This window comes from Heterodontus francisci, chromosome 3 (genome assembly GCF_036365525.1).
Source record: "Heterodontus francisci isolate sHetFra1 chromosome 3, sHetFra1.hap1, whole genome shotgun sequence".
Classification (NCBI taxonomy): domain Eukaryota; kingdom Metazoa; phylum Chordata; class Chondrichthyes; order Heterodontiformes; family Heterodontidae; genus Heterodontus; species Heterodontus francisci.
Window position 1 is genome coordinate 86,413,391 of NC_090373.1, and position 13,335 is coordinate 86,426,725.

The following is a 13,335-nucleotide window of genomic DNA, read 5'->3' on the forward strand; positions in this document are numbered from 1 at the left end:
ACGGTGAATTGTGTGGTTTGAACCCAGAGAACTGCTGTGCTTGTGCCAATTTTAGTCAATTTTGTTTTTAACTACAGATAGTTTAGCACACAGCAGAGATTATTATTAAGTCAATTGGAGATGGTGATGTAAAAGCAGAGCCTATCCAAAGCTCTTCAATGAAGGAAACTGCACACACAACCCTTGGAAATGGTGAGGGTAGAGGTGGAGGAGGGGGGAGGAAGATTGAAGATATGAAAAGCTATTCCAAGCCTAATTTGATTTCCAAATGTCAAACTTCCAAAGTGTCAACACACTTATTTGATTGGAACAAGTAACTTGCTTAACATTGGGTTAATCATACTGTTTCACTCATACATAGCCAAGCACAGTTAGTAATGATGAACCTGTCTCTTTCTGCCTTTAAGACGCTCCTTAAAACCTACCTCTTTGGCCATCTGCCCTGATATAACCTATTTGGCTCGGTGTCAAATTTGATTTATAACACTCCTGTGAAGCACCTTGGAGCGTTTTCTTATGCTAAAGACACAATTTAAATACAAGTAGTTATTCTGGTTTCTTGCCACTGACTATTTAAAATTTAAATAATTTGCAAAAAGTATACGAGAAAACCATAAACTGCATTTCGGAAATCTGTCCAGTAAGATTTTCTCACTGGAACCTTGTGCTTGAGCTTTGTGCTTTTCCAGCAGCTTTCTTTTGTACACTGTTACCAAAGTTAGCCACATCCAGGCTTGTGCCTGGACCCAAGGCCTGTGGCCTCCACTGCACCCAGCTCTACTTCCCCTGTTCTCCCTCTGGCCCCTACTTTGTCAGGACATCTCCATCTGTCTTTAATCGTTGTTAATTGGGAACTTCAGAATCTTCTGTGGTGCCATCTTCTGTTTTCAGCAATGCAGTTGATCACACTGGAATCCCTGACATCTAGTTTTGTTAAGGACATTGATTTGGGGGGGTGGGGGGGTGGTGGTGGAAGTCATAAGGTGTAGTGCCCTTAATTATTTTGGATTCTAGAATGCTGCCCTTTTGGTGGCAGGCTTGTTATAGTCCTGGCCCTGTTAGCACTGGATAAATGTTTGCCCCAGATTCTACCCAGAGCACTTGGAGGTGCTCTGCCAAATATTATCCTCTCCTATCGCTGAATTTCAGGACCTCGATAGGGAACAGTAATGGGCTGAGGTTATACATCAGTTTAGTTTGAGATGCCTAACCTACCCTGTCAGGTACTCTCCCTATGTTGGATTAGAATTATTGTCTTTACTCGTGTTTTCTTTTAAATTGTTTTCTTTATAATTGTCTTCACTGATGCTTTCCTCCCTCCCTGTAGCCACACCCTAATTTCTGAAAGTATTGTATTTAAATGCATTGTATTTGCTGTTTTGACAATTTAAACTTTCAGTTTTTTATCTTGTTTCTTACTAATCTTCATTTACTGTGTAAATTTATTCACATTGCCACTAGCAACATGAAAGACTACGTCAAAAAAAAATTTACTAGTATTTTTCTCTTCCCGAATATTGACTCCTTGCTGGGCTACATTGGAACACGATCTTTCCAGTACCTTAGCAAGTTGCAATTATTTTGTGTTAACCTTGCCAGTGATTGTTGGGAGTACTTCACAGCAGAGGCTAATCCTGTCTCCTCCTGATGCCCACATGGTTCCAGTAGGAGTGGCTGATAAACAATTAACTTTGGGAGCTTTGGCCTCTTTTCCATCACCTGAGCAGAGTTCTAAGGCTAGTTTTGCCCTGCCACTACCTTGGCTGAAATCAACTAACTCACCAAAGATTGATCCTGGCCTGTATGGCTCAGTTACTCACTGAATAAGTTGGCCTTCCCAATAGTACAGCAAATATTTTTTTTTTCTGCAGTGAAATCTGTTGTGAAAGAAGATTTAAGTTTCTGTCAATTATATTTGTCAGCCACTACCTTGCTACGTATCTAACACTCCAGTTCTTTTTGCCTGTTGTCAACATAATAACTCTATCCCTCAAGTATGCCTGCAACTTCATTTTCCAGTTTTCTGCTTTTATCCTAGGTATTGTTAAACATTTTTAAAATGTTACTACATTTTTATTGTGCTTTGTCCCAGTTTCCATAAGACTTTATAAAGCTTTTGTATTTACTTTGTTTTAGTACTTTGCATTCTCTCTTACATTACATTACTATATATTGCTTTGACAACTTCCTTGACTTCATGTTTAGATCATAATATTTAACATTACACTCAGTTTTGTCATCGACTCAATTTTGACATCCACTAATTTTTTTTCCACCCAGGTCCGTTTCAATCCCAATCTTGATGCCCATGGATGGGTCCTCTCAGCTGGGCAATCGGGGATTGTCCGAGCACATTGTGTACAGAGCCTTAACACACACGTGAGCAAGAAACTGATCAAGGAATATCAAGCACAATTCAGTTCCATGTTCCAACCTACAGAAACAACTGAGAATCCCATTATCCCTACTGTCACACACAGTGTAAAAACAGCAGTGCAAACAGAATGATGTGCATCAGCATGGCTGAAGGGTATAAAGACACCACTCTGTACTGGCGTGTCACCACATTCAGTTTCCCAAGCAGCAAATGCAATAGTGATGTGAATCCCACCCACTGGGTCCTACCAGGGCACAATAACTGAACATGGCGCAGGTATGCTTCTCTGCCAGTTCAGCAGTGTATCTTTTTCTAAAATAAAAACAAAAAGTGCTGGAAAATACTCAGCAGGTCTGGCAGCATCTGTGGAGAGAGAAGCAAAGTTAAGGTTACAGGTCAGTACCCATTGATGCAGCCAGACCTACTGAGTGTTTTCCAGCACTTTTTGTTTTTATTTCAGATTTCCAGCATTTGCAGTATTTTGCTTTTATTTTTATGTTTTTCTAAAGTTTGTTATATAGAATATGTCTTATTTAAATGTGTTACTGAAGCTCAATCTATTGAATCAGACACATGATTTTTCAGGTTAAATAGGCAAATTAAACTGCTTCCTTCGCTCTCATCTTTTCAGTCCTGCTGCGAACTTGAAGAAGGTCTTTTTAGTCCCTATATATTGCTTTCTACTTTTCTTGAATCTTAGTGAGATGTGGAGTATTTGACTTTTTTGAAGAAAGCATAGAGACCAATGAAGTGTTTTTGAACTTGTGTCCGATTTCACAAGATTGGCTTTAGGCAGGTTTTTAGCTGCTAAGAACAGTTTTACAAAACCACTGTTGTTAAAATCATGAAATGTCACACAATTATATTTACAGGGTTTTTTAAAGTGAGCCAAAAGCAGTGGTCCTTGGCATAAACCATCACCTCCAATTTATGGCCTGCCATTATGTGTTCAGGTTCTTCTGTAATACAAAACCAAAATTGTCACTAGATGCAAATAACTAAGTTTTTCTGTCTAAGAGCTGGTTTTGTGCCTGATGGGAGCTTTTTATAAGTAGGAAACCGGTTAGTTGTGTATTCAAGGGAAAAAAGCACAAATTGGGAGATTACCTAAAAGAAAAAATGTGCCTGGGCTGAATGGGCTTTTGTCTGCTACATACAGGATTCTAGTGATTTATAATAATGACTGCATTTAAAGCAAAATAAAATTGCTTTTGCTTGGGAATGCGTGTAATCCTTTCTCTTGTAACTGTCATTGGTAATGTAAAATGAGATCAGTTAGGACTCTTGAAAATTAGGGTACACCCTCTCTGCATCTTTATGCCTTCTCCCTGGCACTATGCAGGTGGAAAGGGATTTGTGCCACCATGGATGCTTCAGCAAAATTTTCTTTAATTTCAGATGGAAGTACCATTTTTCGTAGAATATGTTGTTTTTGCACTTGTATAAAATTAACCCCAGTGTGTCTACCATGGCTTATCAGAACTTGCTAATAAGGGCCATGTCTTTAGGCATCAGCGTTTGATGTGCTGTGTAGCTTTTCTTTATTCTTAGTAAAAGAATGAATATTAGCTATACTAGATGACTTCTGTTGAATAAATATTGCTGGAAACTGACTTTCCCTTTATATTTTAGTAATCATTTCATGATTTTTATAACTTGGCTATTGTAAAACAGGCACTGGTCAATTTGCTCACACTGAGCATTGCTGTCATTTCCATACTGCTTTTTTGAGGTTAAATAATGCACTGTGTGTAAAATTAGGCTTTTAGCTGTGAAACTTTCTTTAAAAAATTCTTTGAACAGTTCATGCTTCCCCTCTTGCCCTCCCCACCCTGAAAAATATCCTGTAAAGTTAAATCAGAAGTCACAAGTTTTCAATTCTTTTGTAAAAGTACTGTCTATTTTATAATAATTAGAATATAACCGGTGGTGTATTCCCTCTATTTTTTAACTTCTCTTGGGTTTCTGTTTTATATTGTGTAATTTCATTTTATTTGCTGCTGCATGTAGTTTGGGCATTCAAAGATCAGTAAATCTGTAACTTACTGATGTAGTTGGATGCATCTTGCTGTACAACTACCTCAAAAACAAAATAATTTAGACTTTTTGTAAAGTTTCATATGTGCTTTATTGTGATCAGAAGATGCAGAATTACTGGACTACATCCTTAATGTTGGTACATCTTACATCTCAATTGTTTCATCATGCTATCTTCACCACTGAGATTGCTTTACTCTGGGATACACAAGTTAGTCACCACAGCTCACAAAGTGCTTCCGTTGTGCATGTATGGCATACTTGCACACAGGTGTGTGCTGAATGAACGGGAAGGATCTGTATCATTTTTGTGGCTGATGCACATCTCTTCCCACACCTCTATCACAACGACTGCCTGCATATTGAAATTCTCTATCCACTATGTCAGTATAGATTTTTAATTACTGTCTCCTTTGCTGTGGTAAAATCACAACTTACTCATCTTTCATTGTAGATACAGAAGCTGATACAGAGACCTGCACTTTCAATACAGATGCATCTAAACTACCAGCTATAGATAACTTGCTTTTACTCAGTGTACAGTGTATGACATGAAAAACTGCTCTATTTTTCAAGGTTCTGGCCAACTGCAGTAGTATGATTCTTTTTAGATGTACTATGTCATGCAACATTTTAGCCTTTAATAATGTGTTCACAACAGACTCCTATATTGAAAGAATGTTTAGCTTTATTCCTATTTGAAAACTGCTATTAGATGAACATAAGGCACTGTTAATATACAGCATGTGGAGAAGTAGTCTAGTGACATTGTCTCCATATCAGTGTTTTGTCCTATAGCGTAGTATGCCTTTAATTCATGCATTGATTTCCCCATCTGTAAATTTTTAGTCATGGTGGGAAATGCATTCAAAATCTGCTGTAAATGCATTTTGGGTGCAAATGAATAAATTGCTTATTTTAATGTGATTCCCACATTTTGTTGTTTTTTTCACCTTTGATCCTCCCTGGACAATTCAGGCAGGTGACTTGCTCCTGGATCTCTGCCAATGCTGCTCCCTATCCAGGCACTAAAAGCTCGTAAATGATGGCCCAGAAATGTTGCAGCTCACATTCCAATTGAGAATCACCTTCCTGATTAATATGACAAATTAAAAACTTGCCTGGAGAATTTTGGATATTAACCTATGTTCTACCACTCTGAATGCAGCATATTAATTAACACACTGCTGCTAAGAACCTTGGTTTAGATTAGTGTACTGCCATTTTCTATAAATCTCATTTTCCTAAGTGCTGTCTGAATTCAAAAAAAATTTATTAAAATACCACGAAAGCTGGGTCAACAAAAATAAAGCTTTCAAGGAAAGTTATTCATTCCATTAGTTCATGCATTAACAGAGTGCAGTCCCAATTGTTTTAAACTGTGTGCTACTATGTTGTAAAGTAAGATCATTTTCCCTTTTCCCCTACCCATTATTTTTGATTAACCACACGTTTCATTCTTCCTTGCCTCATTTGACTGAGCATGCTCAATGGGGATTACACAATTGTGGAATATTTTTTAAAATTGTGTTCCATGTAGATTTTTGGTTAATGTTGGTTCCATAATGAAGCAAATGTCTTATTTTTTGTCTTGTATTTAAAATGCTCTATTCTTCTCCTCTCCCCTACCCCTCGCCTCTGTACTTTGTCAAGTTGAAGGTCTGTTTCATTTTATTCTTCTTTTCAATCTCTACTCGCCAGTATTATATGATTAGATTATGATGTTTTTCCTAGAGTTCCCTGAAAAGTTAAAAATCACAGTTCTATAGTTCTCATCATGGCAACATGCACTGCTGAAAGGTGAAGAGTGGAACATTACAAACTCGACTTCTTTATCATTTAGATGCACATGGTTTAAAACACTTAACAGGATGTACTGATACCATTTGTTAAAGAATTTGTTTCAGAACTTGAAAGGTTGTGGATGCACTATGGAGATTAAAATGTTGCTTTTGGTTATAAAATGTTCCTGTATGGTTTCAGAATTATTTCAGATCCATTATAAATATGTTGTGGTCCAGTCATAGTCATAGAGAGATACAGCACTGAAACAGGCCCTTCGGCCCAACGAGTCAGGGCGACCATCAACCACATATTTATACTAATCCTACATTAATCCCATTTTCCCTCACGCATCCCCACCTTCCCTCAATTCTCCTACCACCTACCTACACTAGGGGCAATTTTTACAATGGCCAATTTACGTATCAACCTGCAAGTTTTTGGCATGTGGGAGGAAACCGGAGCACCCGGAGGAAACCCACAAGGTCACAGGGAGAACTTGCAAACTCCGCACAGGCAGTACCCAGAACCGTCCATAAGAATATGCTTCTCAGTTACAACTTCATGGTGTACCGGAAGATTGGGCATGCATGTTACATTGTGTGCTGCTTGTATGTAAATAAAGTGTTTGCATTGTTGGATAACTGGCCTTAATAATGAGGGTAGCCAACCAGGTGAATTTGACTTTGAAATAGTATCCTCAAGTTACTGGTCTATAACCTTTTAAATATTTCCATATGATTCTTATGAAAGGGCCATATGAACCCCCTAAAAAAAAAAAAGTGGCATTTACCAATAAGGGTTCAGTCAAATACATTTTTAATTTGGAAAGTCTAATACACTAATTCCACGCAGTATTTTCCTCAAATCTATGTTTGTTGATTCTTTGTTACAATACTTGTCTTCGCAAGTCTTTTGAAGTGATTACCAGTGGCCAATAATTATGTTTTCTGGTTGCTACATTTAAAGGACAGTGGTGAATTTTTCGTATTGTTATGGTTTAGCTCTGTTATACATATGTATAATGCATCAAGTCATTTATTAAAAAGGATCTTGGAGATACCTGTGTTTATTTAAGAACAGGAGTTGTAGATCTATTGCGCAATAAGACACTTTTAAAATACTGGATCAAAAGGCCTAAGTGCTTAATTGCCCTTATTTCCACTGTTTAGTTAAACTCCAAATAATTTTGTCGCCAAGATGATAGCATTCTATCAGTTCAGTTACCCAATCCAGTAAGGCTGATTCAGTTGCTGTCCTAACAACAGACAGTTTGGGAATGCAACTTTTATTTCAATCAAAGAAATTGGAAAGTGTAAAAAAAATTCATCTGAAAAAGGAAGTAGAAAAATTAGTTGAGAATTTTTATTTCTATCCATCATATAAATTTTGTAGAAGGAAAAATGATTTCTGGTTGGCTATAAACAAAGTAAATGCCCACCTTATTTCCTAATTTGGTTCCTGCTGTTAGTACTCCATGAGGATTTTACCCAAGGTCAAGTTATTACCTTTTCCAATTAATTTCTCACCTGCTTACTTGATAGCATGTTCTTGTGATATTTACTGTAAATATATTCCTACCTGTATTTTAGTAATTAGAGTATCATTAATACTCTAACACACTCAGGCTTAAAAACTTTCTCAACTGAGTGGTTATATCCTTTTATATTTAAATGTTACTTTGGCCCTGAAGTAATAATATACAATTACAGCACTTCAATTTTTTTTTCACCTGTGTGTCTGCGTTTTTCCCATGTTTATTTGGGTAACGTTCTAGTAACTTGCTAAATAAGGTGATTTTTTATTATTATTATTGCAGGGGATAAAAATGGCCCTGCAAAATTTATACAGGGCCATTGGCAATCATGAAAAGTGTTGTCAGCCCTCCCAGATTGTCCTGGAGGCTCCATAAATTAAAGATTAATCTCCCAGGAGAAAAATCATATGGGCATTTTAAAGTACCAGGTGGAGAAAATAGGCTTTCTTGTGGGGTTAAACATCTGTTCTGTAAATGCACTCTCTGGTGTGAAATTCAGTCATAGGGAACAGGAAGGGCCCCAGTCTGTGTACTGATCTTAGCTGGAGTGGAAGCAAGGTAGATATAATTGGATTTGCCTCAATCTATTGATTACAGTGGGAGGAAGAATCAGCCAGGGTTCCCTTTCCTGATCACCATCCTGTTACTCCTGCTGGAAACGGGTGCATGTCTGGATGTCATGTGAAGGCAGTACTCTGTTCCACTGTAATATTTCCAGTTAGTTAGCCTGCCAGTGTAGTACTTTTGATTAGATGGATTACGACATCTTTGGGAACTCCTCATCATGATCAACAGTATCAAAGCCAAGCTCCTGAGAAATCCATATGGGTCATGTTTGCCCAATTTGGAGAGTGTACCCTCTCCCAACAGAGGGCCAGTCCATTTACTGAAGACCATAGGCATGAGTTGGCAACAGCTTAGGCTTAGGGTCTCCCCAAGTGTACACCGGGATTCTGCTGGAGTTAAGCCAGTTTTTAAAAAAACACGCAACCTACCAGTACAAAACACTGGTAAGTGGTTCGCCAAACCTGGACAACCCTACCTATAGGCACATTGGCTTGCAGGGTTCTCTGATGATGATGATTGGAAAGAATCTCCTTGCTCTCAGTGATACACAAACTCCCCCAAGTTTCATTCCAAGTGTCCTGGGATACTGAGGGCTTGCACTCCAGTATTGTCTAATTAACTTTGACATGGAAGGTTAACTTCATTTTTCCTCTGCCAAGCATGTTATCCTGGATCTTGTTCAACACTAAAGAGACCTGGCTTCTATCTCCCTCCCTTCCCCAGGAGGATTGTTCTTAGTTGATCATTAGAAAACTGTAAGTAAGATTTTACCCTTCAGTTCATGTGCTCATAAGGTTAACTCCCTTTCCAGGGTGCTGAGCAATACATTAGCATAGTCTGGCGCTCTTTCTCCCTGCAACTTCCCTTTTTGCCTTACATCCACATTAGACCTTGCTTCTGAATCATGCACATGGGCTAGAAGAAACCCTTCCATTGCATGCCTTGGAATTCAGAGCCATGGAGCAAAACCTTTTAAATGCATTCACTACAAGCTCAACCTGCTTTGGGATTTTACTTTAATATACTTATTAGGACTAAGTTTCCTACATTGTGCGAAGCTTTGGCTGACGTGTTTATATCAGGAGTTCCAACATAAACTGATATGATCTTACCAGGAATGCATAGTTGGAAAATTATCCTGATTGTCTAGGGGTTTATACATGAAGAAAGATCAATTGGGTAATGTACTGGAAGAAGGTCTTTTAGTATCTCAACATGAAAAGAAAAACAATGGAAGGGAAAACAAAGTCCACTCCAGCAACAGTATAACCGTAGCTAATGTACAGCACCTGGGTCTCCCAAGAGTACCTCCTTCAGTGGCCAATACAAAAAATAAGCTTGCTTCACTTTTATTAAACCTGCACATAACTGGAATGATCCATCTCGCCAACAAATGGATAATCGTTTTCTCTATAAAACATGATAAAATGTTTATTTAAGTTACATTTCATGCATTGTTCCAGATACATTTGATAAACTACAATTGAAAAATTTAGTATTTATCAGGTCATTAATGAAAATCGTTTATATTAAGAGGTACCAAAGACAATATTGTGACAATCTATTGAAACCTATGTCCAACACATATGAAGTCAATCTGCAATTGCTCAGGAATGGGCTCATCTGGGATTGCAAGATTAGTAAGTGATAATGGGAAAACTGACTACTGTATGCAATCATTCTAATTGACATGAAAATAACAACATCTGATGTACAACACTCTTGTGCACATGTACACCCACATATGAACACGGCAGAACATTTACCTCAATTTACAAAACCAATGCAACAGAGAACATTGGTTCCTGTAGAATTAGACAACCTTATGTTACATGGAAAATCTCCAATACTTCAAAACTTGACACACACAACAAACACAGTATACACTTAAAATAAAACTCACGCCATATTCATCAGACAAGAACATTCACAATGAATACAAACAAATTCCAGTTCTAATTTTGACCACAACCCATGGTACAATTTAATTTCTGATTCCATATTTTTTATTTGCTTTGCACCTTGTACGTGTCTTATTTGTGAGTAAACTCTAATCACACCTACATGCGTTATATTTACCTAACTTGGAGTAATGGACACATTTTACAAGCTTCCAGCAGCTTTCCTTTAAAATAATTAGTTAATTAGTTTTTGTTGGAATGGGAAGAAATTCAGATTTCAGATTACTGATCCAGACTAAAGTGCTGATTATAAAAGATTTTATAGATGAAAACTGTTTTTCCTAATGGAAGTTTGAGGCTATGCATTTGAACCCCTGAACATCCTTTCTGTAGCCTTTGCCCAGGCAGCAAGATCAATAACTTTGTTGTCCCCTGGTACTATGGAATCTGCCCTGTAATGTAAATAGGGAGGATTCCATAGCAACAGGAGCTCCAGGATATCACAAAAGGCTTTTCTAAAATATAAAGGAGGTATGAAATTATCCTCCTCTGTGCCAAAGCAAAAAAAATTCAGGAGCAAAGTATCTTCCTTATTCATGCGAGCAGTGTGGTGACACAATGTGGAACATTATGTACTGTCCATGGAGTAATGTGATGTGGATTTGAACGTTGCAATCACTCATATATGAGTGGCCAATCTTGGCTTGATACAACATGAACTGCATCCGTATGGGTCTGTGATTTTGCTGCTGAGGTGTATGACTATGACAAGGCACTCCATGAACTATTGTCACAATCCATTTGAATCCAAATGATATTGAAGATCACCCTGTTGGTCAGAAGAGATTATGTTCACCCTTCATATTCTCCTGTTTACTCAGAGTGGTTAGAGTGTGGAATCTGCTACCACATTGGAGTACTTGAGGTGGATAGCATAAATGCATTAAAGGGGAAGCTAGATAAGTACATAAGGAAGAAAGGAATAGGATATAATGGTAGGGTGAGATGAAGTAAGGTGGGAAGAGGCTCAACTGGAGCATGAACACTGGTATAAACCTGTTTAGGTATGAAAATCAAGTGAACCTTGCATCCTTTTAGCTGCGGTCAATCAGGTTCTCGCATAACTACAAAAAGTTACTCAGAGTGTAGTAGATCACAGACTATGCTGTCAATGCTCAGCTTGGTTTATATGACTTAGCTGTGATAGATAATAGGTAATTGACAATGGTGCCACAAAACACTGATACATCAGTTTGATATCCAGGCTCATGTCAATACTTGGATATATTAAGAATTTTCATGTGTATGTATTGTCTTTATATATAAATAAATGCACATATATGACGGAACTGCATATCTGATTTGCATATTATGGCCATGTTGAAATATGCTAATCAACTTGCTGAGATGTTGATGTAGGCATTGGTGAATAACCTGGACATGAGAAAAGCATTGCAGATGATGGAAATCTGAAATAAAAACAGAAAATACTGGAAATACACAGCAAGTCTGATAGCATCTGTGGAGAGAGAAGCAGAGTTAATCACCCTTCAAGGGTCACCAACCTGAAACATTGGGCTGAATTTTACCAGCCTCTTGGGGATAGGCAGGAAGGATGGCAAATTGGCATGGGATGACATCGGGGGTGTGCTCGACATCTTTGCTGCTTGCAAAATGGCGTGGCAAATGGCCCACCGCCTGGAGCACTATTGAGGAACTTAAGCAGCCAAGTAAGGGCCTCTTCTGGCTCCACTGACATAATGCCAATGGCTGGGGAGGGGGGGGGGGGGGGCGGGTGTGGAGGGGGTGCTGCCATGTGGGGAGACTGCCAGGTAAACCCTGCCGACTTCACAGTAGGCTTCGAGGGGCAGGGGATGCCTCCTTTTTGGACACTGTTTAACCCGCGGAAGTGCCTGATGACAATGGTCACCCTCACAGCAACGACAACACGTCCTCAGCAACCCACTCCTTGCCGTGCCTCCCTGACTGGCCCTGGTACCCCCAGACCCCACTTACCTAACGGTTTTCGATGTGCCCTCATCCTCCAGGTGCAGCCCCAGCAATTTCCACCTCTCCCAATGGCGCTGAGGAGCTGTCGGCCCTCTGATCGTGCTGGCAGCTCTTGGGGGCAGGCTGCCATCCTCAATAGGGACAGCTGCCTCCGCAGAATTCCGGCCATTAAATTTGTTTCTCTCTCCACAGAATCTGTCAGACATGCAAAAGGTCTAACCTACCTTGGGCTACACATAGGTAATTGAGTATAGGACTGGTGACTAGCTGTCAAACTTATCAAACCATTTACAATCAGATAATTATTCAGTGATTGGAATATGACAGTGCAATTTAATACGACATTCCAAAAAATGTTTTCTTGTCACTTTTGTATTTAGGAATCAAATACAGTAACCTTTATAAAGCTCATATAATAAGACCTTCTAAAAGATAACTTGGTGATGTCTCCCCAAAAGAAATATGATTGAATATTCCTATCATGGTGTATCACATTATAGCTCTAACGTGCTTTTTCATGGATTGTAGGATTTGGGTTCAGGCCAACAATCCTGTACACAAGTTACCATTCTCAATCATGCAAATGTAAGATTTATGGCAAGTGGCAGCAAACCTGTTTCTCATTGAAAAGAAAGGGAAATCGGTGGAAGCTGCTAAGGCTGCCATGCACAGTTCTTATTGACTGATGATAAAGTTGGGAGCAGATTGCGACTTTATGTGACAATGCAAGTTTATAAGTAAGGGGAAGATGGGAAAATATTTTTAAAGAAGCTTTGCTGAAATGCACCTCTCATTGCTGTATGGTTTTCATATCATTTAATATAGGTTTCCTATATTATAGCAGTAACTACACTTCAGAAGTACTTAATTGACTCTAAAGCACTTTGGGACACCCTGAGGTCATGAAAGGTGCTGGATAAATGCAAGTATTTTTATATAGTTTCCAATGAATAGTTCATGGAGAGGCTCTGCCTGCATTCAAATTCTTCACCTTTTAAGACCCATCCCACTCTGTCCCATTTGTGGCCAGTTTCCTTCAGTTGGGAGATGTCAATCTGAGCAATAGACCAACATGCTAATTACTGTTTGAATAACAGAAGGACACTGGGGAGGGATAGCTCAAT

The 13,335-nt window shown here is 38.7% G+C and overlaps 1 protein-coding gene across 7 annotated transcripts in view; it reads left to right on the forward strand.

The window, feature by feature from the left end:
• The window catches only part of gtf3c2 (general transcription factor IIIC, polypeptide 2, beta), a 144,830-nt gene extending 138,452 nt beyond the window's left edge, over nucleotides 1-6,378 (forward strand). For 5 of the 7 annotated variants that reach the window (XM_068024076.1, XM_068024077.1, XM_068024078.1 and 2 more), the window contains exon 18: nucleotides 2,281-6,378. In XM_068024076.1, the coding sequence (XP_067880177.1) occupies nucleotides 2,281-2,508 (228 nt within the window). In that variant the 3' untranslated portion in view covers nucleotides 2,509-6,378. The remainder of the gene's footprint in view (nucleotides 1-2,280) is intronic. The other 2 variants (XR_010971192.1, XM_068024081.1) reach the window with 2 other exon arrangements.
• Nucleotides 6,379-13,335: the final 6,957 nt, after the last annotated feature.